The sequence below is a fragment of the Aythya marila genome (genome assembly GCF_965140915.1).
Source record: "Aythya marila genome assembly, chromosome: 2".
In the NCBI taxonomy this organism is placed as follows: Eukaryota; Metazoa; Chordata; class Aves; order Anseriformes; family Anatidae; genus Aythya; species Aythya marila.
Window position 1 is genome coordinate 413,196 of NC_139043.1, and position 27,782 is coordinate 440,977.

The 27,782-nt window shown below is 66.9% G+C and overlaps 3 protein-coding genes across 7 annotated transcripts in view; 2 read left to right on the forward strand and 1 right to left on the reverse strand.

Moving 5' to 3' along the window:
- AGAP3 (ArfGAP with GTPase domain, ankyrin repeat and PH domain 3) overlaps nucleotides 1-4,445 on the reverse strand; it is a 131,002-nt gene extending 126,557 nt beyond the window's left edge. For both annotated transcript variants that reach the window (XM_082753944.1, XM_082753945.1), the window contains exon 1: nucleotides 4,017-4,445. In XM_082753944.1, the coding sequence (XP_082610070.1) occupies nucleotides 4,017-4,293 (277 nt within the window). In that variant the 5' untranslated portion in view covers nucleotides 4,294-4,445. The remainder of the gene's footprint in view (nucleotides 1-4,016) is intronic.
- Nucleotides 4,446-17,535: 13,090 nt separating this feature from the next.
- On the forward strand, nucleotides 17,536-19,173 carry TMUB1 (transmembrane and ubiquitin like domain containing 1). The gene is made up of 3 exons (XM_082754844.1): nucleotides 17,536-17,634; nucleotides 17,713-18,165; nucleotides 18,344-19,173. The coding sequence occupies exons 2-3, from the start codon at nucleotides 17,744-17,746 to the stop codon at nucleotides 18,696-18,698; spliced, it is 777 nt and encodes a 258-aa protein (XP_082610970.1). The 5' UTR covers nucleotides 17,536-17,634; nucleotides 17,713-17,743; the 3' UTR covers nucleotides 18,699-19,173.
- Nucleotides 19,174-19,323: 150 nt separating this feature from the next.
- FASTK (Fas activated serine/threonine kinase) lies at nucleotides 19,324-27,595 on the forward strand. 4 transcript variants are annotated; one of them, XR_014316810.1, is made up of 10 exons: nucleotides 19,324-19,588; nucleotides 19,802-20,432; nucleotides 22,070-22,540; nucleotides 22,991-23,139; nucleotides 23,248-23,456; nucleotides 23,605-23,764; nucleotides 23,900-23,991; nucleotides 24,201-24,825; nucleotides 25,059-25,173; nucleotides 27,452-27,577. XR_014316810.1 is itself a non-coding variant. In XM_082752286.1 (10 exons), exons 2-10 carry the CDS (start codon nucleotides 19,847-19,849, stop codon nucleotides 27,536-27,538), a joined length of 2,523 nt encoding a protein of 840 aa, XP_082608412.1. In that variant the 5' UTR covers nucleotides 19,324-19,588; nucleotides 19,802-19,846; the 3' UTR covers nucleotides 27,539-27,595. The 4 variants fall into 4 exon arrangements, 2 of the variants coding, with proteins under 2 accessions (XP_082608412.1, XP_082608413.1); XR_014316811.1 differs by having other exon boundaries at nucleotides 23,248-23,435; XM_082752286.1 differs by having other exon boundaries at nucleotides 23,219-23,456; nucleotides 27,452-27,595.
- Nucleotides 27,596-27,782: the final 187 nt, after the last annotated feature.

Genomic DNA, 27,782 nt, shown 5'->3' on the forward strand with positions numbered 1-27,782 from the left:
GGGGGGCTCGGCCCTGCCCTGAGCCCCCGGCTCCTGCCCTGTGCCCGCGGCTCCAGCAGGACCTGAGCAGGCTCCGTCCTTCCACCACCACCCCCGCCACCATTCCTTGTGGTTTCCAAAGCGCTGGGAATTCACAGGCACACACACACACACAGGACAATTCTGCAGAGGTCGTGGAATTGGCAGGAAAACGCCGGCTCAGCAGAACTCTCTCCTTCCCCAAGGGTGTAATTTACTCCAGGCTGATTCAGCGGCGTGCGGCCACGCCGGTGCACGGCAGCTCGGGGCTCGGGGGGCGGCAGGGCTCCGGCCAGCTCCAAGGCCAGCTCCTGCCTCCATCCTGCACATCGGAGCATCGGGAAGCCGCTCCAAAAGATGCTGGAGAAGGATTCTAAACAGAGCTGTGAAACTTCTGCAGGACTGACTACGATGACAAAGTTCAGACAGGTAAAGTCGTCAGGAAAAAAGGGACAGGGAAGTGCCTTCATCAGCTGGTACCCGCGGCTCTCAGCACACTCACAAACCAGTACAAAAGGTCTGCTTGCTCTTAGAAGGACGCACACAGAAACCCAGGGGCTCGGAGATGCCCACTGAGCAGCAGCTGCTAATTACTGGCAGCACGGTGGCTTAATAATGCAGAAAAAACCCTACGGGAACAGGCCCTTACGCTGTGACCTACCTCAACACACACCTTACCCAGGTGCCTCACGTTTACCCGACTGGGAAGAAGCCAAACCCTGGGTACGAGGGGTTGACGTGCAGTGCCCAGCAGCCCGTCCTGGTGACACAGCCGGGAACTGGGGCACTGCGAGGCCAGCACCAGCTCTGGCTGCCCGGCCAACGCCAGCCACAGAGCACAGCTCACCCGGCCACTCTGCTGCCAGCCCGAGGGCGTTTTTCATCGTGTAACTCCTCCAGAGGGGTAACAGCACAAAAACGTAGCGGGGAGCTTTCCAAATTATTCCCTTGATTGATGTTGGGGACAGAGAGCTTCTTGCCCCCACCTCCCGGCCCCTCAGCCCTCTCACCACGGCTGGCAGCCTCCCCCAAGCTTGTCCAGAAGAGCTGAGCCTCCAGAGGGCTGCAAGACATACACGTGAAAGCTGACGATAGGAAAGAAAGTCCTCGTGGTTTGACAGAAGCTCTGCACAAGCACCTCACCTACTTCTCTATCTTCTGTCTGCTCTCTCCTTGGCTTCATCACTTGGTGCACGCTGACCACCTCCGAGCAGCCGTCCTGCTGCCCCAGCACCGACCTCCTCGCTCCTCCATCCTCGGCGCCTCCTCCCACCTTCCTGCCCCGTCCTGCCCCCGCCGCCTGCTGCCAGCTCTCCCTGCAGGGCTGGCTGTATCCTGCCCCCCAGTAACAGGCAGAGGCCACATTTGCTGCCAGCAGGGGCTGTACCAACCTCTCTACCAAAGCTGCACATCCTTTTGCTTTAAGCACACACAGGAATCTTCTGTAGAGCTCCACAGCTTGCAGCAGTCTCCGAAATTTGGCAAAGCAGCCTGGGATGAGGGAGACGCTTCTCGCTAGCCCCCTGAAAATCTGTCCAAACGCGGCGGTTGGAAAGTGCCGAGCCCCCCCAGGTCCCCTGTGATTCAGCCGGCGCTGGGAACGTGCCAGAGCCCCTCGCGCTCCCCAGCCCCGCGCGCCCAGCAGCCTCCGCTCGCACTGCAGCCTCCGCGCCGAAGCTCGAGCTTCGGAGAGACCAAAATACAGCTCGGTTCCCCCTCCCTCCCACAGCGACAGCCTTAACAACAGCTCAGCTCGCGTCCCAGGAGACGCTGCACCGGCAGGCAGCCACCAGCTCCTCCTGCGCTCAATTTTCGCCACTGTCATCGGCCCCAAACTCCTCTCGTTCCTCCTCGGCAGAAGCCAGGCCCCCCCCCGAGCGCAGGGCAGCCCTCCCGGCTCCGCAGCCAGCAACCAACACCTCCGTGTCGCCTCCTTTCAGCAGCGCTGCCTGCAGGAGCCGCAAAGCCAGGGTGGCTCTGCACGACAGCTCCTGCTAACGCATTTCCCCCTCCTGCCAGCCGGCGTTGCTCGGAGGAGCAGAGGCTGCACCGGGGCCTGCCCAGCCACCCGGGCACGCTGCTGCCCAACCGGCCTCCGTCCTTCGCATTTTTAAAACTGAAGGAACTGCCTGCAGGAAAGGGTCTGCTAAGGGAATATGGACAAGTTCTGCTGTGTCCAGCACTCAGCACAGGCAGCTGGATTTCAGATTTCTCTTGCAACTTAAATAGCACAAGCACAACAGCAGCAATGGCTACGAGCACAGAATCTGATCAAGAAAGACAGACACCCAGCCCCATCCTGCAGCCGTGTGTGTATCAGGCCCAGAGCACACAGTTTAGAACAAGATCTCATCCCGGGCTGCCAAGATGCTTCGAGAAATGACAACTTATCTGCAGCAAAACCCTTCCAGTGCCTCATTGCCCCACCGTCACCTCGGTCCCTGACGCTCAGGAACGTATCGCATTTAACTGCCCTATCGCAGCGTGTTTGCACCGGGATCGCTCTTTAATCCGGTGCCTAACAGGAAAACAGCGATGCAGCAGGATAAGGAAATGGCCTGCGGGACTCCTGCTCCGCCAAAACAGAAGCTGGAAAGAAAGGAGTGATGAGGCCGGGAGGGAGCGGGCAGCACAGGGTGGTTCTGGGCACGGGGCAGGCACAGCGCCAGGAGCAGCCCAGCTCTCCCCAGCACAGCCCTGCGCGATGCAGGTGGCAGCACCAGGACCTGCAGCCCCTCGCCCCTTGCTGTGGGGTCAAACCAGCTGCCCTCCCCCCCAGGAAGCACCGGCCCTTCCCAGCTGCACGTGAAGGAATTCTGTTTTCATTCTGCTTTCGCACCTCCCTGCGAGCAGCAGAAGGCAGGCAGAAGGAGGGGAGTTGCTAAGAGACGCACCTGAAGGGCAGCGTGCTCAGCGCCGGCTCACAACTGCTCACGTCCTGAAGGACACGGCGCAGGTAGGCAGCAGGTGGGCACAGGGAGCTGCGAGGGATGCGAGGGGCTGCAGCTGGGCGGGGGGACACGAGGAGCCCCCGGGGCCGTGCAGAGGGGCTCTGTGCAGTGCCCGAGCAGCGGGCGGCCCTCACACAGCCACCTTTAGCGTGGGTCGGTGCTGTCCCACGGCATGGGGAGCACAAACAGGACCAGGCAACGTAATGGTGCTCCCACAGGCCTGCCACCCCGACAGGCACTGGGGGTGGCTGTGGGAGCCTGCAGAAAGGCAGCAGGGCCCCCCTGGCCCCCCCAGCTGGGGGTGGCTGCAGCCCCGCACCCCCCCGGGGCCCTGGAGCTAATCCCATCCCTGCTCATCTCCCCAAATGCCAGGAACGCAATAAATCCTGTAGCAGGGATCCTCACGGAGCAGCCCCAGCCCTGAAGCCCCCTCCTTCCATCGGCTTCCCATTTCCTCCATGCCCATCTCTCCGGACGCCCTTTGTTCTGGCACCGCACGGCACAGACGAGCCCTGGGCTGCTGCTGCCCCTGCGACCCCTCAGGCCGCAGCCGCAGCCCCTCCGGCCCCTGCCCCCCAGCAGCGGCCGGGCCGTGCCGCAGGAGGCGCCCCCCGGGCTGAGCGCGGCCCAGGCCCCACCGCAGCTCCCGGGGCAGACACCGGGAAGCCCCCCGGGGAACCAGCACCCCCCGGGGGGGCCACCGAGCACCGCAGAGCCGGGGGCGTTCGGGGCCCCCCCCACACACAGCCACCGCCTCCCCCCGCCCCCCGCATCTCCCCCGGCCCCGCGATCGCCCCCCGGTGCCTGCCCCGGTGCCGCCCTCCCCTCCCCGCTCCCCGGGGCGGGGGCCGGCGCCGAGGCCGCTCCGCGCCCCGCAGGCCCCGCGCCCGCCCCCGCGGCCCCGCAGTGCCGGGGGCGGCCGCGGCCGCTGCGGCGGGGCCCGGCCCGGCCCGGGGGCGGCACCGGCAGCAGGTGCAGCGGGGACAAAGGGCGGCGCGGCGGGGCCCGGTGCGGCCCGGTTCGGTTCGGCCCGGTGCCGCCGCTCACCCTCGATGGAGATGACGTGCTCGCGGATCTGGCTCTGCAGCGCCAGGTCCTCCACGCGCTCGATGAGGTCGTAGATGGCGTAGATGTTGGGGTGCACCGACTCGAAGCGCCCGATCTCGGCGCGGATGGCGGCCGAGTTGGACAGCCCGAACTGCGGCGGCGGCGGCCCCCCCGCCTGCGGGCCCGACGGGCCGGGCACCGGCACCGGCACCGGCCCGCCCGGCGCCGCCAGGCTCTGCTGCTGCGGGCTCTGCCCGGGCCCGCCCTGGAAGTTCATGGCGGCGGCGGGGAGGGGAGGGCAGGGACGGGACGGGGGCTCCGGGGCCGCTCAGCGCTGCGGGGCCGCCGGGAGCCGCTGCATGGCCGCGCTGGGCGGGCGGTGCCGGCGCTGCGGCTCGGCCGCCCCCGCCGCTCGCTGCGCTCCGCTCCCCGCCGCTCCCCGCCGCCGCCGGCCGCGTCTGCGCCGCCCCCGGACCGCCCCCCCCCCGGCGTCACCGCGGCCGGCCCCGGGGCGGGACGGGGCGGGAGGAGGGGGGCTACGGGGGGGGGGCGGTGCCGGTGCCCCCCCCCCTCTCGGTGTCCCCCCCCGTGTTCGGTGTCCCCCGCCCTCTCGGTGTCCCCCCCCCCTCTCGGTGTCCCCCTCCCCCGGGCGGTGTCCGGTGCCCGCCCGGTGCCGCCCCCCCCGCTCCCACCCGCTCCGGTTTCGCCCCCCGGGCCCCGTCCCGGGCCCCCCGCCCGTTTCGCCTCCCCGCTGGGTTCGGGGTCACGGCGCCGCGCCTCGCCCCCACGAGGTCACCCCTCCCGGGACCGGGGGTGGGTGCCCGGTGGCCCCTCCGGCTGCTGCCCGGTGGCCACGGGTCCCCCGCGGGTGCCGCTCTCCGCTCCGTGCCCGGACACCGCGGGTGGATGCCCCACGGCACCGGCACGGGGGTGCGGGGAGCCCGGTACCGGGGCTGGGGGCTGTGAGCAGAGCCCCAGGGCACAGCCAGCCCCTGCAAAGGGACCCGCTGCTGGCCAGAGCCAAACAACCAACGCTGTTTGTGCCTCTGAGAGCGTGGTTAAAAAAGGGGGAAAAAATGCAGAATAACAGAGCTGGGAGAGAGAAATGTGAGCCCTGCAGCCCCCAGGGGAGAGCAGCAGGAGGCAGGAGGTGCTCCAGGCTCACAGCAGCAGTTCCCCTGCAGCCTGTGCAGGGAGAGGCCCCTGGTGGAGCAGGCTGTCCCCCTGCACCCATGGGTCCCACCCGGAGCAGATCTCCACGCTGCAGCCCCCCCATGCGTGGAGGAGCCCCCGGTGGAGCAGGTGGATGTGGCCTGGAGGAGGCTGCGGCCCATGGAGAGCCCCCGCAGGAGCAGGCCCCGGGCCGGAGCTGCAGCCCGTGGAGAGGAGCCCACATGGAGCAGGGGGCTGGGGGGAGCTGCCACCCGTGGGGGACCCGTGCTGGAGCAGTTTGGGACTGGGGGATGGACCCCGTGGGACTGAGCTGTGTGGGAGCAGTGCTTGAGGAGCTGCTGCCTGTGGGCAGCCCCTGCAGGCTCAGCTCGGGTGAGCCTGCTTTGCCCGTGACGATAATTGTGGAGTGATCTCCCTGTCGTTATCTCAGCCCCTGAGCCCTTTTTCATCACAGTTCCTCCCCTTCCTTTTACACTGGCAGTGGGGGTGGGCACCGTTGGGTCCCCCCAGTAAAGGCACACATGGGGTGCACTGACCCCGGGCCTGGAGATAAGGCAAGAGTGAGCACAGCACACCCTGGCCAAGCGGGGCTCAGCAGAGTGAAAGCGCTGGTCAAAATGCTGAGAAACAAAGAAATTGGGGTCATGAGCCCTGGCTGGTGAAGTGTGATTCAGGAGGCAAAGCACCAGGGAAGGATGGTCCGAGAGAGCCCAACCCAGAGCGGTTCCTTCTCCCATCACATCAAGAGCCACGGCCCCCAGGGGCACCCGGAGCCCACCCGGGGGTATCAGGGCAGGGGCTGGGGCACAGAGCACAGGCAGGGAGCTCAGGGGGCTCTAGGGACTGGGGGTAGGCTGGGCACAGAGGTGGGGGTTCACTGGTGCAGCCCCAGCAGGCTGGGGCACCCCTGAGCCCATTATGAGGCAGAGGGGCAGGGGTAGGGGGGCAGCACCCAGTCGTGCGATGGGGAGGAAGGGATGGCAAAGCCAAACGAGCTGGGTGCTTGGATGATGCTCCTGGGGGGGTCAGAGCAGAGAAACGGGGGGGCCGTGGACAAAAAGGTGGCTGGGAGGGCTGCGGGGGCACCAGGCTGACACGGTCTGCAGGGAGCCCGGACACAGAGGAGGAGGAGGAGGAGGAGGAGGAGGAGGAGGAGGAGGAGGAGGAGGAGGAGGAGGAGGAGGAGGAGGATGGCCATGACAACGTCAGGGAGTAGAAAAACTTCTCCAGGCTCAGGAAACCTTGCAGGATGCGAATAGCTGGGTGCTGGGTGCGTGCCCGCGGGACAGCCACCTCCTGCCCTCTTTGTCTCCCTCTTTTGGCCTGTGAGGGTTCCTCTGGAGCTCACCCATGGAACCGAGCGCTGGCTGGGGCTGGAGGCACCTCCGGGCCCCTCTGTTCCCAGCCCTGCTCCAGCAGCACCCAGAGCAGGGCCATGTCCAGGCTGCTCCTGGGATGGAGCCCCCAGCACCTCCCTGCACAGCCCGTGCCAAGGCTCCGGACCCACATGGGACAGGAGTGCATCCTTCCCCCCCCCACAGCCAGCACCATGAACAGTTATATTTTAAAAAAGACAAAGCACTTTTATGAGCGTCTTGTTGAAAGCTTTCAGAAATTCCACGTTCGTTGTACCGATTGGATCAGCCTCACCTGTACGCGTGTTTGCACTTCCAAAGACCTCTTCGTGGATCTGAGTCACCAGCTCTCTCTACAAAAGCCACGCTGACTCTTCCCTACATGTAATTTGTCACATTTAACCACATCTACTCCTATTCTTTGTTATATTTGCTATGGATTTATTTGGTACAGAAGTTAGCCATAGTGCTCTGCAGTTCCCAGGCCATTCCCAGAGCCCTTTTGAAGATGTTTATTATTTTTATTTTTATTTTTTATTTTTATTTTTTATTATTTGTATTTTTATTTATTTTTATTATTACTATTATTTGTGTCTTCCTATTCCTATTCCTGTTGGCAGCAGGCAATGTAGCTGCCCAGCTGCAGAGGCACCGAGCAGCCGCCTCCCTCGTCTGAGCGCCTCCGGAGGGCTGCAGGGTGCCGCGGCCCCCACCAGCCCCTCTCAAAGGAGCAATTTTCTGCAGGTCCCTGGGAGCACTGACCACAAGAAATGGCCTTATGCCCAATATCACCACCATGGCTTATGTTCCTCCATAAAACTCTGGTACCACGTGCTGAGGTTTCCACGGTACACATGCCTAAGGAAAGGCCAGTCAGGCAGGGTTGCCGTGTGGGCATCTCCCCGTTCCTCCACAGTCAGGAACCTTCAGTTCATCACCTCCAAACAAGAGATGACGATGTCCAAAGCCGCTGTCTGGGACTGTCCCCGGGTGTCCCACGTCCCGCAGTGCCAGCAGCAGGCTGCAGCCCCCGGGCGCTGCTGAGCCATGTGCACAGTGCTGCACTGCACGGCTCCGGGGAAGCAGCGACCTTTCCATCACATCAGCAGGGCCAGTGCAGCCCGGGGAGCTCCTGGGGGTCCGTGCAGAGGTTCTGGTGTTTCCCTGAGGCCTGTGGGGCTGAGGCAGCAGGTTCAGTCTTCGTTTATAAATACATGTAGATATGTATGCACCCATGCCTCTGTTTCAATGTTTTCCTTTTCTTTCCTGGAGAAGGGACAAGAGAAAAAGAGAACAAAATCCAGTACTTTCTTCTTTTCTCCTTACATTTATTCACTGACCATGAACCCTACCACAGCTGGATGAAAAACATTAAAGGATGAACCTAAGCACCCACGCTCATCCCGCAACCCACAGAAACCCACGGGGCTGCTTAAGGAGCAGGCACCTTGCCAGCCCGCGGGGAGCCCCTTAACCCAAGGCTGTTGGCTTCGGATCTGGGTCAGAGCACAGATCTGGGGCAGAGCACGGATCGATACCACGGCTGTGGATCCCAGCACGGCCCTTCCATCGGCGTTCGGCTCCCAGCCCAGGGTCCTGAGTGAGAGCTGAGTGCTCTGTAAGGGATGGGTGGTGGTACACGGTATAACCCGTGAGCAGTTGTCCTACAGTTAGTGATCATAAAGGGTCTGCACCAATCTGGACAAGGAAGCGATAATCCTGGCCAGTGACGTTTGTGTTCAGAAGGCTTCGTTTCCTTCAACAGAGGAAGGTCAAGGAAAATCACAGAAAAGGAAAGATTAGACAGAAAATCATGAATTTAAATGCAAACCCCAAACAGGATTTCTTAGATGACCAAGAAAAAGGGACAGATTTGAAAATCCGCCTTGAAAGGACTGGCACCACACGACTAATTTGGGGCTGTCTGGAGCCACGCGCTGCTTTCAGGCAGCGTTTCCCTGTGCTGGTCACGGGGCAGATTTGGGCTGCTCTGCGGTAACTGGGGCCTTGAGGTTAGCGGCACGGCTCCTGGTGAGACATGGTGCCAAAGCATTTTTATTCTCTTCCAGATTTGCTCCATCGTTTCCCCAATGTAATGCTGAGGATGCCAGCACTTTCCGAGCACCGTGTCAGCCAGCTGTGCCCCACACGGCCAGCCTCAGCTTCCCGAGCCGCAGGACACATGGACACGAACACCGTGAGGAGCACTGCAGGGGCTCGGCAGCCCCCCGGTGCTGGGTCTCGCCCACTGACCCCTCGTGGGACCACGGAGGTTTTTTTGCCCGCAGCCCAACATTTGGCTGGGATGAACTGCACAGAGGCTGGCTGAGACCTGCAGGCACCTGCGGGCAGGGGACCGACCTGCACCCTGCTGCCAAAACGTGCGCTCTGCTTGTGCACGCCGTGGCCAGGCTGCGTCTTTATTGTGCTGAGGACAGCAGGGACAAGCCAGCAGCCCCTTGTCCCCTCTGCACTGCCACCAGCCTGGCAGCTGCCCACGCTCCCTGCCCGCAGCACCAGAGCCATTCCCGCTGGAAATGACCCCAGCACATCAGCCAGCGGGCGCGGATGGTCAAGTGGATGTACGCTGATGCCAATAAATCTCCTGTGAATACACCCCTAAATTGAGGTGTTCTTTTTGCATAAATGACATAATTAACCACACAATCTGAGCCCCACTGCTGCCAATCTGGACCTTTGCTGCAGTTGTTGCCCCCGACCCCGCGCTGCTCCTCCTTGCCCCGTGCCTGCGCACCCCTCTTGGTGCCGCACGTGTTGCCAGCGGGATGCCACGGGGCTGAAATGTGCCCTGAGCCTCGCCAGGAGCCTTGCTGCCCCTCACCGGGGAGCAGCCGCTGGGTTACACTGGGACATTGACCTGCCAGCTTTGCAGCTCCCTCACGCCGCGTGTACCTGAGCCACGTTTTCTCCCCAGCAGGGTGTTTGGGCGCTGTCACAAATCACCGCTCAGCCCCGGCTCTGACGAGATTGTAAGACTTAGAAGGATCAAAGTAAGGCATTTTCTCCAAACCTCAGATAACTTTCATGTTTCTTTCCCGAATCCTGACAGGTGTTTTAATAACCGTTTAAAATTCACAATTCTGGTGCCATTTCCCAGCGCTGCTCTCACCCCTGCTGAATGCAGCAACACAGCCCCACAGCTGCTGCCCCGTCCCCGCGTCACCAAAACCCCCACCTCGCACACCCAGGGGGTCCCTACACCACCACCTTGCACGTGTGGCCCGGTATTCCTTGCCCATCTGTGCCCCCCAGTTTGTGATTTTAACTGTGTCTCCTACCAATCTTCAGCACCTGTGGCTTTGTGCAGGCTCTAAGACCACCAAGGGAGCTGCTAAATGCCACCAGCACTGCAGAGGTCTTTCAGAAAGGCTTTCAGAAAAAATAAAAAAATAAAAAAATAAAACAGTTGACAAACGCATTTGAATTCATCAGTTAGCTTTCAGAGTCAATTAGTAGCTCTTTATTAGCACTGTACACTGCTAAGTTTTCAAGTCAGAAAGTCCCACGGCACTAAGTCAAGTTTTTTACTGAAGTGAATCGTGTTAAATCCACACTTTCTTCAAAAATGACGACGGGGTTGTTTGAAAAGGCTGCTCCCACCAGGTGAGCTCTCAGGGGAGGCACAGGAAATCGTTCCTGCAAAGCAAAATGTTAAATTCTTGACTAGGAATTGGAAACAGGATTTACCAGAGGAGGAGAACAGACCACTGGCCATGTCCCCAGCCCAACCATGCGGCACCCAGGGCGCAGGAGGTGACCCTGCAGCAGCCGAGGTTCCTGCGGTGGTGCAGAACGGTGGGGCCAGGCCAAGAGCCCCCAGCCCTGCCGGGGAGTCGCGTCCCCCCCGGGTTTCTCCCTCAGACCAGGCAGCACAGCCATCCATGCGTGCAGCACATGGGGTCTCCTGTGCCGGGTGCCCCTCTCGTGCCGCAGGGCGAGGCGCTCCCCCTGCCCCCAGCAGCTTCCCCACGGGCTCGGTGCCTGCACGCCCACCCGGCGCTCGTAGACCTGCAAGGCTGCGACCTGCACGGCTCTGCCCTGCGCATGGGCCGCAGCTCTCTGCGGAAGCCACAGCCATTAACGACCAGTAGCAGCCTCAGCATCATGGCTCGCTCTGACTGCTCCTTGTCCCTGGGCACTTTGAGCCTCCAGCAGCCCCCAGTGGCACCGCGCGGCCCCCAGGAGGGCAGGGGCTGTCCCACGCGAGACGGCTGCACCGGGGGAAGCCACAGGCAGGGGTGGGCACCCACCCACTGTGCCTCCCATGCAGGTGCTGCTTCGGTCCCCAGCAAGCACATTGCCCGCCGTGTGACAACGAGCTCACCCCCCTGCTCCCTTCTAGTGCCGGGCACAAACACCGAGCTCCCCTCTTTCACAGCACCGTGCACAGCGTCAGCACTAACCCCCACGTAGCAGCACGCAGCACAGCACCGCTGGCACTTCTTCTATCCCTGCTGGGTTTTTATTCTCCTCCTCGTGTCCTTGGCATGACCTGACGCTCACTTCTCCCTGATGGCTTTAACTTCCCTTATCATTTTTCCACGTACCATAAATTCTGATTTGCAGTGATTTCTGTTTCCAGCCGGCTCCGTTCATTGCGCATCGCTTTGTGTCCCGGGTTCCTAAGGAAACACTTCGAGATCTCATCCAGGGGGGGTTATTCAAGCGGCTGCCCCCGAGGAAGCCCCAGTGAGCTCCGGCAGGGGCTGGGCTCTGCAGGATGACTTCCCGGGAGGCAGCCCCACAGCACCCAGACACGAAGTGGTGGAGGAAGAGGAAGACGAGGATGAGGACAAGGAGGAAGATGCGGAGAACATCATCCTGGTGGTGATGCAGGGTGCCCGTGGCCATGGCAGAGCTGCCCCGTGTCGCCGTGGGGCATCTGGAGGTCCGGGTCCCAGGGTCCATGTGGCCCCGGGGCAACTGCTGGCAGAAAAGCCCCGGGACCACTGGTGCCTGCCCCAGAAAGGAGCTGGGCTGGGAAGAAGTGAGGGAGAGACGGAGCTGCACCCCTCCATCACCTGTGCTGCTGTGGGCTGCTCAAGGAGACTGAGAATGGGAAAAAATGGACCAGGCAGAGCTTCTGCTAGCATGGGGACTCCTGCCCTCAGGAGCCAGCTCATCAGACCGACGGCAGACATCCCGAGGCTGTCTGCAGGGAGGCCAAAGGAGTGTGGGCAGCATCTCCTTGAACTCCTCTGCTCCGGTGGCCGTGAGGACGCCCAGCTGGGTGCGGGACACCCAGCACCATGGAGCACAGCACGGTGCCAGCTGAAATCCTGAGGGCGAGGGAGCTCAGGCCTTGCTGCGACCTGGGCAGAAATCCCCCTCCAGCATCTCGCTGAGTGTTCCCTGTAGCTCGATGCCCGAACTTGCAGCCTACACAAGGAGAACATTTTCCATGGCACCGCGGCTGAGTGCCAGCCCTGGTCCCCTGCCTCTTCCCATCACACCACCATGGCACCAGCCCCGTGGGACTGCGGGGCCCAACCAGCGGGACAGGCAGGGCCCTGCAGGCAGCACCGCACCGGGGGGGCCTCTGGTGCTGCAGAGCACCCAAGGGTCCCGCACCGGAGCAGGGCAGCGAGGAGGGGACGGTCCCTGTGGGCGCTGGGTGCTGGTGAGGGGTGCAGGGCAGCCACCCAACACCACGTCAGCCCAGCACGGGCAGATCTCCGCGGGGCTGTGGAGGGAGGCGATGCCAGCCCCTGGTGCACCGCAGCCCATGGTGCAGAGCCCAGGGCCCTGCAGCGCCGGTGCTGCAGCGTGGACGTGCGCCCAGGCAGGTGCCGGCACAGCGCTGCCACCGCCACCCCTCCGCGGGCCTGATGCAGCCAGCAGCAGCACCCCGTGCTTGTGCAACCGCTCGTTAGCACCACGCACCTCCCAGGCCCTGTAATTTACCTTATCAGCACTTGGGAGCAGCAGTGGCAGCCTCAGCGCGGTGCCTCCGTCCTGCTGCTGTCTGATGGAGCCCTCCTCAGCGGGTCACGAGCAGCCGGTGCCGTTCTAGCCATGGAAATCCCCGTTCTGCTGGCAGCAGCAGCATCACGTCACCCACCTGTGACCCTGCAGGGCCAACCCCTGCTCCTCGCCACCCGTGCCCCACTGCCCACCCTGAGCCTTGTACACACGCGGTGCTCTCCTTTTCCTCGTGCTGCCAGCACAAAGCTGATCCATGACATCAGGAAACTTTCTGTGTCATCAGGATCAGAGCTCTTTTATCTATAATGCCTTGCAAAGCCTTGGAAACAAGGGGATTGGCAAAAGGAGCACTCAGCCGGGAGGCGTGCTGCATGAGGCGACGAGGGGCGAGAGGAACTGCAGCACCGCAGGCACAATGGGTGAAAGTCCCCGTGTCACAAAAAGCAGGGTGCCAGGGTGCCAGGGTGAGGTTTGTCATCTGCCAGCCCCGTGCTCGGCACCCTGCAGGCAGCAGCCCCGGTGCTGACACAGCCGCGGTGCCGGGAGCCTGAGGCACCTTCACATGGCAGAGGTGCCGCTGCTATTTTGGGGCCGTGACTGCAACTCAGGGAAACAGCCAACTCCAAACGTTCCTTCAGCGCTCTCTGTGTCGAACAAAGCAGCAGAGGAGGCAGCGCGTGGCCTGCCCAGGAGCCGTGTGCCTGCTGCGTGGCCCCGGGGCCCAGGCCAGCCATGGCCTGGCATACAGGGTGGGCTTGGGGGCACGACTGCAGCCGGCACCCCCCCGGCACGGCCCCGCAGCCGCTGCTGCCAGCAGCTGTGACACCCTGGGGGCACGCTGAGGGCCGGCTCTGTCCCCAGGCCCACCGCACGCCCTGGGGGAGCCTGCACAACGCGCCCCCAAACAGCAGCGCACGCCCGTCGGTACGGATGGGCAAAGCAGGACGTCCAGCTGGGCTGGTCCACGCTTCCTGACATCATTTTATAAAAAGGTGGCAAACAGGAAAAGGCAAGGCTCGGTAAGGCTGGGCCAGGAGGGGCACCCGGAACAACGTCAGTGAGGGTGGGGGACAGCCGCGAGGCCACGCTGGAGCCATGGGGCTGGGGCTGGTTGGGGCCGGGCACTCGCCCCGGGGGTCCCCGGGTGCTGTGGCACAGCGGGTTCGGGGCTCAGGGGCTGGGGTTCAGGGGCCGGGGCAGGTGGCAGCACCCATCAGTGCCCCCAGCCCCGCTCCCCGCTGTCTCGCCCCTTGCGCCTCCGTCCCCATCACCACGGCGTGGGCTCTCCCCATGCCGCGGGAGGCTGGAGCTGGCTCCTGTTCATCCTCTAAAGCCTGTCTGGTAAGGCATTATCTGGGAGCGATTATGAAGTTGCTGCTGATAAAATTAGTGGATTTCACAAAAAAAAGGAGTGGAATGATAAACAGCAATTACAGAGCAGACGCAGAGAGAACCAGATATCTTGGCAAGCCAGCCCCATTCAAACAACATGTATTTAAAGAGGCGAACGCATTCATCTCCCTGGGAATGAAAACTGCAGCCCCAAGCTGAGGAAATGCAGGCTTTGCTCTAGGAAGCAAAGAATCCAAGATGGATTTAGGGGTCGTGTGTTAAGGTAATTCGATGCAGAACCGTCCCGGGAGCGGCCAGAGCTGTCGCTGGGGGTTAACCGAGGGGGGGACGAGCGGGGTTGGGAGCAGGGGGGCCTCGTTGAGGGCTGCGCCAACACAACGCCCCCGCCAGCAGCGGAGCCATGCTCGGAAGATGGGGAGGCTGCACGGGAAGGGGGAGCTGCACCGCGGGGCTCAGCCAGCGACTGAGGAGATCTGTGTCTGCTGAGCCTGTCAGCAAGGTTCAAGAAGTGGCAATTATGGCAGACAAGTACATGTGAGGGAGAAAACACCAAGCGCTGAAGGCTCCTCGGTTCAGAGGAATAACAACAACTCCTGGCTGCTGTGGAAACGGCACAGACGCCGAGCAGAAGCACGGTGCCATCCCGGAGCCTTTTAGGTTTGCGATCAGAATGGGTCTCGGTCCCAGGGGGAGCCTCCCAGGAAGGCAGGACCTGGCTGGACGGTGATGAGAGGATGAGAGGATGAGAGGTCTCCTTCGGGGCCGGCCCTGCTCCCCCTGCAGCACCCCTGGGGATCTGCCCCCTCCCCGTGCCCGAGCAGCCCCCGGTGCCACCGCTCAGCCCAGCTCTCCGGATCCATCCCCTGGGGTGCCCAGAATGAGGGCATGGGCACAGCTCCATCCCCTGGCACCAGCAGCACAGCTCAGAGCCCCCAGATGGAAAAGGGCACCAGGGATCACCTCGTCCAGAGGGGAAGTGCCCCTGCAGCCCCCGGGCACAGCAGGGCTGCGAGGGCCACGGCTCAGCCCCGGGCTGCTGCTGGGCTCTGCCCTGCGTCCCCCAGCATCCCTGTCCTGCCTGGGCTGAGACACAGCTCTGCACACAGACTGAGCTTAAAAATAAACCAGGGAATTATTTTTACATTTGGTAAAAGGATGAAGAAGGAGAAGGAGGAGCACAGCAGCAGTGCCGGAGAGGGCTGCGGGAGCTGGTTCTTATTCATGCCCTCACCCCAAGGCAGGCTGCTGGCTGACCGGGTTCCTGAGAAATATTTAGCCTGCCCTTAAAAACCTCCAGTGACGGAGATCCGACAACTTTTGCTCTATTCTGGTGCTCGGTTATTCTTAGAAAATTACCAAACTTTGAGTTCCCCTTCTGGAGGTTCGGCAGCTGATTCCCTCTCCCTCCCCCCTGCCGATCAGCTTTCCCCACGTCTCGGGGCGTTGCGGAGTCGTCGCCGTCTCCTCTCCCAGCTGGAGCCTTCCCACGCTTCCCAGCCTTTCTCACAAGCGAGGAGCTCGTGGCCTCGGCTCGCTCTGCTGCTCGTGCTCGGGGTCTCTCCCGTTCCTCCCGGCCTCCCCCACCCCAGGGACCCCCTCTCCCGCTGCAGCCTTCCTCCAGCCCTCGCCTGCCCCCGGCAGAGCCCCCACATCCTGCTGCGCCCCCCCCAGCAGCAGCTCACCCAGAAATGTTCAGAAATTTGACAATTTCAGACCCTTTCCGAACCCAGCAGCACAGTGTGCTCACAGCCCCCCTCGGCTCTGTCCCCTTGGTCAGGAGCTGTGCACCCCCTGCACCCCCTGCACCCCCACAGCCCCTACACCCCTACAGCCCCCACCGGCTCCACCTCAGGGTGCCCTGGCCCCGTGCACCCCCTGCAGCCCCTTCTCCTGCACAGCTCCTGGGGCAGCACCGGGCTTTGCATCCCCGTCCTCCTTCCTGTGGCTCACAGGGGCATTCCCCAGAAACGAGGGCAGCCTGGCCTGCGGGGCTGCTCACCCCATTTCAGGGTGTGACGCCTCCCCCGTGCCCTGGCCCCACATGGGGCTCAGCGCCCCCCCACCCTGCTGCAGGGGGTGCCGGGGGGCAGCGGCAGCACCGACCCCACGGCACTGCGGGTGCTGGGAACCGGGGCACGAGGTCGGAGCAGGGGCAGCGCGGGAGCGGTGAGAGGAGGAGAGGAGGAGAGGAGGAGAGGAGGAGTCCCTGTTATCAGCCGAGCAGATGGAGACGGCGCTCGGTGCTTGGTGCTCGGCACAGGCAAGGGAGAAAAAAATCCCGGGAGCTGCAACGTGCCGAGGGGCTGTGGAACGGGAAACGGGGAGAGGGCAGGGGGCAGGGGGCCAACCCCGGGTGGAGACGTCCCACAGGCAGCGCTCACGGGGGGCTGGGGTCTCTCCTAACGGGAATTTGGTGCCCAGCCCCATGCCCCCAGCACCTCCTCACACCTCGCAGGGAAGGAGGGGGGCAGGAAGCCTCGGCTCCCCTGGCAGCCACCAGGCACGCGGTGGGGCTGGTGTTGGGGTGCTCCTCGGGCAGGGGGCAGCGGCTGGGTGGGGAGGGGGCTAACAGCAGGATGTCAGCCCCACAACAGCTGTCCCTATGGGCAGGGTGCGGGGCAGGGTTGGGGTCAGGGTCAGTATCAGGGTCAGGGTGAGGGGGCTTTCCCCCCGCAGCACCTGCAGCTCCTCAGCCTTCCTGGGGGCCAGCCCCAGCCGCACACCTTTGGGGCAGGGAACTGCTTCAGGGCGAGACCTGCACACTGCACCCACTGCCTGCACTGGCACCGGGGGGCACGGCGGGGACCGGGGGCTGCGGGGAGACCTGGGGCACTGGCGGGGACCTGGAGACCTCCCAGCAGCGGCTGCCGGGTGCCGGTGGCAGAGGGGCCTGGGCGCTGCTGCTTGGAAAGGGACCGAGGGGTGCTGAGGAGATCCCAGCCCGGCAGAGCTCGGCAGCATTTTGGGGCCATTTCCCTCAGGGCAGGGTGAGTGGGGTGGGCCCGGGGCACGCGGAGCCCCGCGGCTTCCCCTCTGCATCCCCACGGAGCAGCGGTGCTGTGAGACGGGGCAGGCTCCGTGCTGAGGGCTGGGAAATCACCGAGGGGTGGAGGGGACCCCAGGGCGAGGGCCTTGCCGCAGGGTTAGAGCACGACCTGCGCGGTCATCCAGGAGACCGAGGGGTGAGCGCGCTGCGCCGTGGAAGCGATTTCGCAGGGAAACATCAAACGGGTCTTTAATTGAGCCAGGGGAGGTACAAAAAGACGCAATCGCCAGAAGCTGAAGCCAGGCAAATCCGCACAGAATCAGGCAAAATTCCATCGGGGGCGATGAGCCGCGGGGCAAAACCCGAGGGGTCGGAGCCGGCACAGCCCCGGCAGCGCTTCCAGCCCCGGCTCCTTCCCTGACCCCCACATCCCAAACCCCAAACCCCCTGGCTGCCCCGCTCCCCATTCCTGCATCCCCCTAAGGTCTGCTGCCTCCTTTGCCCCCCCGTCCAGCCCCACTGCAGATTTCAATCATTTTCCAGCAGCTAACAATAAATTCCAATTTTTGCCTCGGCCCCACGGCCCCGCCCAGTCCCGCCCCGTCCAGCCCGGCAGAGAACTACAACCCCCGGCATGCCCCGCGCGGGGAGCGCCTCCGCGCATGCGCCGCTCCGCTGCCGGCCCCTCCGCCCCGCCCCACCCCTCCGGACTACAGCTCCCGGCGTGCCCCGCGCGGCCGCCCCGGCCGGGCGCTCCCGGCGTGCCCCGCGCGGGCGGAAGCGGAGCGCGGCGCGATGGCGGCCGGTGAGGGGGGCGGGCGGCGGGCGGGGGGGGCCGCGGCTCGGGGCCCGGCGGGCTGACGGCGCCGCTCTGTGCCCGCAGGTCGGTAGCCGCCGCCGCCGCCGCCTCCGCCATGGCGCTGATCGAGGGCGTGGGCGACGAGGTGACCGTGCTGTTCGCGCTGCTGCTGGCCGCCCTGGTGCTGGGCCTCGCCTGGGCCTCCACGCGCGCCCCCGAGCCCGCCGCGCCGCCCCGCGCCGCCCCCCCGCTGCCCGAGCAGGGCCCCAGCGCCGCCCCGGCCGCCGCCCAGCACAAGGCCCCCGGCCCGGCCCCGGCCCCGGCCCCGGCGGGCGGAGCGGCCCCCGATGGGCCGGGCGGGCCGGCGGCGGGGCTGCGGCCCCGGGCGGGCCCCGCGGCCGCGCGGCAGGGCCCCGGCGGCGAGGAGGAGGAGGCCGGGCCCGGGGAGCCCGGCATGGTGCTGCGCCTCAAGTTCCTCAACGACACCGAGCGCCTGGCCCGGGTGCGCCCCGGGGACACCGTGGGGGCCCTCAAGAGGTGAGCGCGGGGCAGGCGCCGCCCCGGGGAGGTCTCGGCCCCGCCGCCGGTGGCAGCCTCGCTGCTAGGGCTGTGGCGGGGCCGGGCGGTCCCCGGGGCGCCGCGGCAGGGGGCGGGCGGGGGGACCGCGCTGGCGGGAGCGTGACCCCCGCTGTGCCCCCCCCGTTGTGCCCCCCAGGGCCTACTTCCCGGGGCAGGAGCAGCAGGTGCGGCTGATCTACCAGGGCCAGCTGCTGCGCGACGACGCCCAGAGCCTGGCCGCCCTGCACCTCACCCACAACAGCGTCCTGCACTGCCACATCTCCCAGCACAGCCCGGCCCCCGCGCCCGCCGGCCCCCACGCCTCCGCCGACCCCGTGCACGCCGCCCTCAACGTGGGCAGCCTGATGCTGCCGCTCTTCGTGCTGATGCTGGCCGTGCTCTGGTACTTCCAGCTGCAGTACCGCCACGTCTTCACCGCCACCGCCACCACCTTCCTGGCCGGCCTCACCCTGCTCTTCAGCTTCATGGCCTTCACCATGTACCGCAGATAGCGCTGCCCCGGGGGACCCTCCCGCCGGATCCCCGCGGTGCCGGGGGGAGCTCACCCGCTGCTCCCGAACTCGGGGGGAGCCCGGGCGATCGCATGCGGCCCCGCCGCCCCTGGGGGCCGTGAGACTCAGCGGGCCCGGAGGAGCCGGGGCAGCCCCCAGCCCGCTGCAGGGGTGCATGGACACGCAGCCCGGCACCGCCGGCACCGGACCCTTGCGTGGCGTGGGGCGAAGTGCTCTGCCGGGGCGGGCGGTGCGGCCGGGGGGAGTGGGTGGAATGGGTGGGGGGCCCTGGGGTGCCCCGAGCCCCCGCTGGCTCCCGGTGCCGGTGTGAGCCCCCAGCCGTGTGCCCGTGGTGCCGGGGCCGGGCTCCAGGAGGTGCCGGGCACAGGGGGGGCGGCCCCGGGCCCGGAGCGGGGGGGGCTGCACGCCGGGGGCACGCGGAGCCCGCGCTGCTTTTAAGATTAAAAAGGAGAAAAACGGAGAAATGCTGCCAGAGCCTGCGGGGGGGCGGGGCGGGAGGGAGGGAGGCCACGCCCATTCCATGAGACCACGCCCCCGCGTTGGGCCCCGCCTGTCCTTGAGGCCCCGCCTCTCCGTGTGGCCACGCCCCCGAGCGGCCCCTCCCCTGCAGGCGGGGGGCGGGGCCTCCTGCTGGGTGCACGCGCTCCGCAGCCCCGCACCGCGCCTGCGCCCTCAGAGCCGGCCCCGCCCCTCCCGAGCACGCTCCCCGATTGGCCGGAGTTCCTCGCACGCCCCGCCCCGGAAGTACGTCCCGCGCGCGGGGGGCGGTCCCCGGTGCGCCGCGGGGGCTGTCGGGAAGATGGCGGGCTCGGCGGCCGGGCGGCGCTGAGCGCGGGGCGCGGCGGGTCCCGGGCGGCCGCGAGCGCCATGTACGGGGGGGGCGGGGCCGGGAGGGGAGGGGGCGGGGCTGGAGGGAGGAGGCGGGGCCGGGCGGGGGTGGGCGGGGCCGGAACCGGGCCGGGAACCAGGTTGGGGGGGGGCTGGGGCGGGTACCGGGGGGGGCCGGGGCCGGGCCGGGGTCGGGCCGGGACGCACCGGGCCCGGGCCCGGCCCCGCTGAGCGCCGCCCGCTGTTCCCCGCAGGCTGCCCCGGCCGCTCGGAGCCCCCCGCGCCGGCCCGGCCCCGCCATGCTGCGCCTGCCGCCGTGGCTCCGCGCCCTGAGCCGCCCCGGGGCGCGGGGCCCGGCGGGCGCTGAGGGCGGCGGGGCCGGGACCGGGACCGGGACCGGGACGGGGACCGGCAGCGGGATGCTGCCCGGCTGCTCGTGCGGCAGGGCCGGGCCCCGCGCCGTGCTGCTGCCGCTGGACGCCTACGGCCATGGGCTGCTGCGCGCCGTGCCCGCCGAGGGCTGCCGGGCGCGGGGCCCCGGCAAGAGGCGGGGCTGGAGCTTCGTGCAGGAGCGGATGAGCTACGACACCTTCTTCACCATGAAGCGCCTGATCGAGCGCTCGCGCAGCGTGGGCGAGGTGCTGCGCTGGGTGACGCAGAACCCGGGCAAGGTGTCGGCCAGCCACTACCCCATCGCCCTGCACAAGCTGGGGCAGCTCCTGCAGCAGCAGCAGGGCCCGGCCGCCCTCGGCGGGGAGAGCCGCGGGCCCGGCGCGGTGCTGGAGCAGCCCGAGTTCCAGACGCTGTGCCAGGCCATCATCAGCGGCTGCCCCAAGTTCGACAACTTCAGCATCGTCAACTGCCTCTACGCCGCCGCGGCCCTGGGTGAGTGGCCCCCGGGGGTCCCCTGAGCGTCCCGTGAGGGTCTCGTGCCCGGGGCGGGGCCGTGGGGTGCAGCAGGCGCTCGGAGGTCGCACGGGGAAGGGGAGCCCGCCGGTCGTGGTGCACAGGGACAGGAGCTGGAGCGCGGCTGTGAGCGTGGGTCCTGCTGCCCGTGCTGCCTGTGCAGCTGGGGCTGTGCCCGCTGCAGGCAGAGGCTCTGCCTGGGGCACGCAGCGGGATGGAAACCACGGGGGCTGCTCCTGCAGGAGCCGGGGCCTCCACTCCCCGCGTGTTCCCTACCCAGGAAGGAGCCTCCCAGCAGCTCTGGGTTCCCGTCCCCTGCAGCAGCCTCTCGTGCCGCGGAGCCTCTCTGGCCTTGTTGCCTCCTTTCCATCCTGCAGGCAGCGTCCCGAGAGCCCCCTCGTTAGCCTGATTAAGGCCTCGCAGGGCTCTGTGTTTTCCTCCCGCCCGGTGCGCAGGGATTACGTCTGGTGGCTGCCTGTGGCAGCAGGAGCCCTGCCCTCCCCGCCCCGCGCTGCTGCTGCCGCCCAGCCGCTGCCTTGGCTCTGTGCTGCCCGTTCCCAGCTGCCTGGGGGGGGCCGTGCAGGACTCGGGGCCCTGCCAGAGGCGGGGGGAGGTCTCTGCCCCCCGCGGCCTCGCGGTGCTTTGTGTGTGTTGGCGCCGAGCTGCGGGCTGTCGGCCGCCTCTGCCCGGAGCTGGGCTCCCCCAGCCTGCTCCGGTTTTGACCCACACTTTGTTCCCTGAGCCGCCCCTCCCTGCTCAGCGGCTCGTTAATAAAAGCCCTAACCCGCCTCTCCGAGGGCTGCTCGGGGAACAAAGCAGCTGCTCAGACCAATTCTTCACTTCCCACCTCCTGACCGCTTCCCGGCTGACGGTAACGCGCAGCGACGTGCCCCATGCTGCCCGGCCCTCCTGAAAGCCCTTTTAAAAACCCAAATCTTGTCAGCTGGCCCGGGAGATCAGTGGGCTCCGGGAGCCTCATACGGCGCGCGTAACGCTCCGTGCGCCCGCTGGAAATATCTCTCCTGACACGCCAGGCTTGGCCTTTGCCATTTTTCGTAACCGCGCTGCGCACGTGGCCTCCGGTGGCCTCTCGTCCCTCTGTGGCTGAGTAATGAGCCTGGAGCTGGGGAAAAGTGAGTGAAAAGAGCTCCCTGGGGGCTGAGTGCGAAGGACTGCATCCGAACTACAAAATGGGAGAGGAGAAAGTTGGAAACGTGCAAAGAGCAACTCCAGCTGCACGGGCAGGGGATGTTTTGGTAGCATGCTGATGCCTTGCCTGTTCTCTAAACGAGGCTTTGAGCGCCTCCAGATGCGTTGTTCAGCCTGGGGAACTCTGGGGCCCAGGAAATCTGCCTTGTTTTTGCAGTTAAGTCAAAGGACTTCTGCATTGGTGGGGTGGCTGGGGACGTTCTGAGGGCTCTGAGGGGTTTGCCCCGCAGTGCTGCAGCGCTGACGGCCTGGCCCGCTCTGCCAGAGCCCTGCGCTTCCCTCGTCCCCTCCCTGGCCCACGCCCCGTGGCAGACCCAAACTCCTCGGGCTGCGTTCTAGTGCCCCGGCTCGCGGGCACGAGGAGAGGGAGCTGGCCCGGGGGGGCCCTGACCCCGTCCGTCCTGCAGGCCTGCCCGGGGAGTCGCCGCTGGTGCGGGTGCTGGAGGAGGAGTCGCGCAGCCGCCTGGGCCGCTTCAACCAGAAGGACGTCTCCATGGTGTTCAGCAGCGTGATGAGGCTGCACCCGTCCAGCCCGCACCCCCTGGTGGAGTCGTGCCTCAGCAGCCTGGAGCGGCACCTGGAGAAGGAGCGGCACCCCCAGACCCTCTTCCTGCTGCTCTCCTACTACCGGCTGCGCGCGCAGGCGCTGCAGGGCCACCCGGCCTCCGACCAGCAGCTCATCAACAACCGCAAGATCCTGCGGCTCGTCAGGCACACGCTGGGGCAGGTCAGCGCCATGCGCGAGCACGAGCTGGCCCTGCTGGACGAGATGCTGGCCCTGTGCGCCCAGGAGGCCAACAACAAGGCCCTGGAGGCCATCTTCAGCTCCCAGCTCTTCTACGAGAACCGCCAGGAGCGATTCATCCGCAGCATGGCAGGTAGGGGCAGGGTCCTCCCCGGGGCTCGGTGCCCTCTGCGGCCTCACGGCCTCCTGTCCAGCCCCAGAGCTCTCCTGGTGCTGTGCCAGCGCCAGCTGGGGCCATGCAGAGCTCCAGGCCCGCAGTGCTGGCAGCTGGAGCGCCAATGCCTCTGCAGCACCCTGTGGGTGAGCGCCTGCCCTGCCCCTTGTGCTGTGTGCAGGGGCATTGGGCTGCTCCCTGGGGGCTCTGCAGAGCGGCCCCTGCCCCCTGCGCTCCGGGGCTCTTTGCCTGGGCTGCCTGGGGCAGGAACCCCTCGGCCAGGAGCCCGATGACTTTGTGTTTCCCTGGGAGCTGCTCGGATCCTGGATCCGTTGCCAGCCTCCTGTCGCCTCCCCCTGGCCCTCGCCTCTGGGGGGCTGCAGCCCGGGGCCGGCAGCCTCGTGACGCCCGCGGCGCTGTGCCCCGCAGAGTGGCTTCCCCGGAAGGCGGAGAACCTGACGCCCTACACCATGGCCCTGATCGCCAAGTACGTGGCCCGGCACCGCCTGCGCGAGCCGCGGCTGCTCGATACCATCGCCAGCTTCCTGCTGAAGCGCGGGGAGCAGCTGGACAGCAAGGTGAGCCTCGCGCCCGCCCCGCGCCCGGCACGGGGCTGCCCGCGGGGCCCGGCCCGACTCCGTCTCCCTCCGGCCGCAGGTGATCCAGAAGCTGGTGTTTCCCTTCAGCCGCATGAACTACCGGCCCTCCAACCACGGCGAGCTCTTCCCCAAGCTGGAGGCCATCCTGGAGCAGAAGGCGGGCAGCTCGCCCCTGGCCACCGTCAACATCCTGATGTCCATGTTCCAGCTGAGCCACTTCCCCCAGGCCGTCCTGCACCAGGTCTTCTCTCCGGCCTTCATCACCAACGTTATGAGTACGTCGCGCCCTCCCCAGGGTAAACGCGGCCCTTAAGGCGTGGCGGTGAGGTGGAGGTGGGTCTGGACAGCCCCGGGGCCGAGCGGACCCCTCGGGGGGTTGCTCGGGGGCGCGCGGCGGGGCGCGGGGAGCCGCGGGGCCGCCTCCAGCCGCCCTTTCCCCCGCAGGCAGCCCCTACGCGCTCATCGTGCGCCGCTACCTCTCGCTGCTGGACGCCGCCGTGGAGCTGGAGTTCCGCGACTACAGCGGCCCCCGCCTCGACCCGCGCTACCGCGTGCTGATGTTCGAGCACGCGCTGACGGCCGACGAGGCCAACAGGAAGTACAGGTGAGGGGGTTGTGGGGTCAGCACCGGCCCCGCGGGCACCCCGCCGCCTGTCCCCTGCAGTGTGGGGCATAGGGGTGCCTGTGGGGCGGGCTGGGGGCCTCGTGAGCCTGTCCCGACCCCTCTTTCCCTGCTCAGTTACAAGGGGCTGGTGGCCGAGGCGCTGCGGCAGCTGGTGGGAGAGGAGTGCTACCGGCAGGACGAGGTGCTGCCCCCCGGATACTGCACAGGTAGCTGCCGGCCGGGCCGGGTGCTTGGCTCCACGGCACTCAGGGCAGCCTCAGCCCCGTGCCTCCGGGGTTTTCTCGGGGCAGGGCCGGCCCCGTTGCTGCTCGCTGCCCCCCCAGCACAGCCCAGGCAGTGTGAGGCTCTCTGGGGCCGTGGGGCTGGCACAGGGTGGGTTTGCAGGCACGGGGCTGACCCCGTGCTGTCCCCGCAGACTTCCTGCTGTGGATCAACCGCTCGGGCACGGTGCTGCCCCTCTCCCGCGTCCCCGCAGCTTCCAAGGCTCCTCCTGCCCCCGCCGCGGCCTCCCCCGCCGCCGTCTCCTTGCGCTCCAGCGTGCTGGCCCTCACCTCGGACTTGCAGGACTTTGCCCCGTTCGCCCCGGAGACGCCGGGCAGCCCCCCGGCCCCCCGGGAGAACAACCTGGCGGGGCGCTTCCTCTCCACGCTCTGCCCGGCGCCGGGGGGGCCCTGCTACCAGCCCCCCGCGGACTATTACTGCGGCCTGAGCAAAGAGTCTTCCCTGGAGAGCCAGGGCAGCTCCACCCTCAGCAGCCCCTCCGAGTGCCTCTCGGCGCCGCCCGCCGGCACCCCCGACTGCTCCCCGCGGGGCTCCGCCACCCTCTTCCAGTTCCCCATCGGCAAGATCCTGGAGGAGGAGGCGGCGGCCGCCTGCCCCCCCCGCGAGCACGGCTGCTTCCAGGGGGAGCAGGCCCCGGAGGAGGCGGAGGGACGGAGCCCCCCGCCCGCCGAGGACGCCTGCCCCCCGCCCTCCCCGTGCCGGCCCAGCCCCACCAGGGGGCCCGGCGAGGGGCCACCAGCAGCCGAGGAGATCCAGAGGTACCGAGCACAGCCCCCGCGCCCCCACCCCGTGCCCTGTGGGGTCAGGAACCGGGGCGCAGCGTGTCCCTCACGGGGCACGGCTCCCCCACCACCACGAGAGGGGGGGGCCCTTCCCCTGCTGCCCTCCTGCACGGTCCCGGGGAGGTGGGTGGGGATGCAGCCCCCTTGGGTGCAGCCCCCTTGGGTGCAGCCCGCGGCGCTGCCCTCCTGCCACTGCTGTGTCCCTGCAGGGTGGTGCTGTCGGTCAATGACAAGTGGCATTACTGCCAGAACTCCGACATCCTGGTGGGCTCGCGCGCCATGCGGGACAGGCACCTGCGGCTGCTGGGCTACTGTCTGGTGCAGGTGAGTGCCTGCGCGGCCCCGGCCCCTTCTCCTGGGGCAGAATCCCCTCCGCATCGCGGCACGGGGCGGGTGGTGGGAGCTGGTGTCACTGCCACGGAGCTGTCCCCATGCTCCCTGCTGCTTTCTGTCCCTCCCCAGGGCTCCCACGGGGCTGTGTTGGCAGGACAAACCCTGGCACCCTGGGGGAGGCACGTGCTGTGCTGTGTCCCCATTTGAGCAGGGGTTGTCCCGTCCCCTGTCACCGCCGTGCTGCAGGGTCCCCGTCCTGCCCCTCCATCCCCCGGTGCTGCAGGGAGCGGGGCAGGGGCAGGCAGCTCGGCCTGCTCCCAGGCTGATCCCCCAGTGTCTCGGTGCCATCGGGGTGGGGGTGTCACTGGCTTTGGCCTCCCAGCACTGGGGGGGGCTTGGGATGAGCCCCCTGCTGTGACAATGATCTTGGAAGCTGGGTGGCTTCGTGTGGTGGCAGCGAGCTCTCTGCCAGTGCCTCGGTGTCTGCGTGCACTTCGGGTGTTCTGTGACGTGTTCAGGTGGGGGCTTCCTGCCACGAGCACCCTGCGCCCACCCCGCGTGCCCCCCGCAGGCAGTGCCAGGCAGCAGAGGGGTCGGACACCCCAGCAGTGCCACGTGGCTCTGGTCCCGCTCCCTGTGCTCGTGGTTGCTGAGCTCTCCCTGTTCCTTTGGGCGGCCCTTACAAAAAGGAGGTCCCCGGGCAGTTCAGTGTCTTCCCGAGCTCAGGCCCCGTCCCAGCTCAGCTCTTGCTCTTCCTGTCCGAGGTTTGCTTCCTCCTGGGGCGCTGCCCGGGGCGGGCTGCTCGGTGCCACGGCCCCGTCCCAGACGTCTCCAGCACTGTTGGTTTGCTGTTCCCTGGGTAACCCGCCCCAGTGTCCAGGCGTGCTCATGGACAAAGCCCTTCCTTACACTGCAGAAAGCATCCTGCTGAGGTTTAACTAGGATTTCCCGTATTTTAGGTGTGCCCATTGCCTCGGTCCCTTCCCTGGCACTGTTTGGGGTCTGGCTCTGTCCCTAGCACCTCCTCCCTGTGGGTGCGATGCCCCCAGTCCTTCTCCAGCCTGAGCCTGTCCCGGTGCCCGGGGCTGTTTTGGCCGCAGGACCCAGCCCTGGGGCCCTGCCAAGGGGCAGCGCAGGGACCTGTGGCCCTGTGCCAGCCGTGGCCCTGCCCCCTGCAGCCTCGTTAGGGCGCTCGGCGTTATTTAGCTCGTTAGTGAGGGTGTGAAATGCTCCTGGCCCCGTGCTGCCTCCTGGGGCGTGCTGCCGGGGGCTTGGCTGCAGCCAGACCTCGCGCTCAGCTCTCAGCCCTCAGCCTGGCAGCTCAGCCCCCCGCAGCCTTTCTGTCCCTGCCCGTGCTGTGTGTGCCCCTCGCTGTTCTCTGCGGCTGGGGATATTTGGGGGGGGGCTGTGGGAGCTGCCCAGCAGGGCAGACACCCCCCGGCTGCACTCCTGGGCCAGGAGCTCTCCAGGCTCTGTGCCCCGTCCCTGCAGGGCGCTCTGCGTTGGCCCCGCTTCTCTGTGAGCTCCTGGGCTGGCTGCTGGGGGGGCTGAGCAGCACCGGGTGTCTGTGGTGTAACGGGGACCCCCCCAGGGACCCCCCCAGGGACCCCCCCAGGGCCCCCCCTGCCGCCTGTGGGGCACTTCCCCCTGGCCCCTTCCGGCCCCGTGCCCAGCTGCCTCTGCAGGGCTGGAGCCTGCGGTTTCCTCGGTTTCCTCCATCCCCAGGGCAGGGGGGGCCGGGGGGGCAGGGGAAGGTTTCCTCTGCAGCCTGAGAGTGCTCTGGGGCAGCACCCGTCCTGTACCCGTTCTGGGGGGTGGTGTGATGGGGTGGCCCCCCCTGCTGTCCCCTGTCACGCACCAGGGTCTGGGGGCGCAGGGGAGCACTGAGGGTCCCTTGTGGGCTGCAGGACAGCAGCGTGTGGGGTCAGGGTGAGCGGGGCTCGGCTCAGGGCTCTCCTCTGCCGGGGGCTGCATGTGGGGGGCTGCTGGGCCCCGTCCCCAGCTCCGTGACCGCAGTCCCAATCCCATCTGCGGGGCAGAGACCCCAGGGCCGCCCCCTCCCCTCTCCCAGCGGCCTTGCAGTTTGTGGAGGAGGGAGGAGGAACCGCGGGTCCTGCACCCTGCGCCTGGGGTGGGGGCTCCAGGGGGGGCTGGGGGTGCAGCTGGAGCTCTGAGCCCTGCGGGGTCCAGCTCTGCCCGTGCCTGGGGGGGCTGAGGGGGGGTCGGAGGCAGCCTGTGGGGCTGCACTGACGCCCCCGTCCCCTTTCAGCTGCCCTACACGGAGCTGGAGAAGGTGAGTGGCATCGAGGAGGCCAAGCACTACCTGCGGCAGAAGCTGAGGGAGCTGCGCTTCTGAGGGGGGGGCTCGGCCCTCGCCGGGTGGGCGCTGGGGCAGGCGCAGAGCCCCTGGCCGGGGCTGGGGGGGGGTGGGACGGAGCCGCCCCCTTCCCGTGGGGAGCGGGGCTCGGCCGCGGGCACCTGCTGCGCGCCGTGGGGCCGGGGTGGTGTAAGCTATTTATTGCCGTGAGCGTGGGGATGGGGGCGCGACGGGGCCGCTGCGTGGCGGGGCCGGGGGCTCAGTGGCCCCTGACGGCCCCCCC

Bases quoted from the DNA above. Each gene is read 5' to 3' on its own strand.
- TMUB1 (XM_082754844.1), top strand. From the start codon at position 17,744: ATGGCGCTGATCGAGGGCGTGGGCGACGAGGTGACCGTGCTGTTCGCG. The intron at 18,166-18,343 runs GTGAGCGCGGGG...TGTGCCCCCCAG, and splicing joins ACCGTGGGGGCCCTCAAGAG to GGCCTACTTCCCGGGGCAGG.
- FASTK (XM_082752286.1), top strand. From the start codon at position 19,847: ATGCTGCGCCTGCCGCCGTGGCTCCGCGCCCTGAGCCGCCCCGGGGCG. The intron at 20,433-22,069 runs GTGAGTGGCCCC...TCCGTCCTGCAG, and splicing joins CTACGCCGCCGCGGCCCTGG to GCCTGCCCGGGGAGTCGCCG. The intron at 23,457-23,604 runs GTAAACGCGGCC...TTTCCCCCGCAG, and splicing joins TACGTCGCGCCCTCCCCAGG to GCAGCCCCTACGCGCTCATC.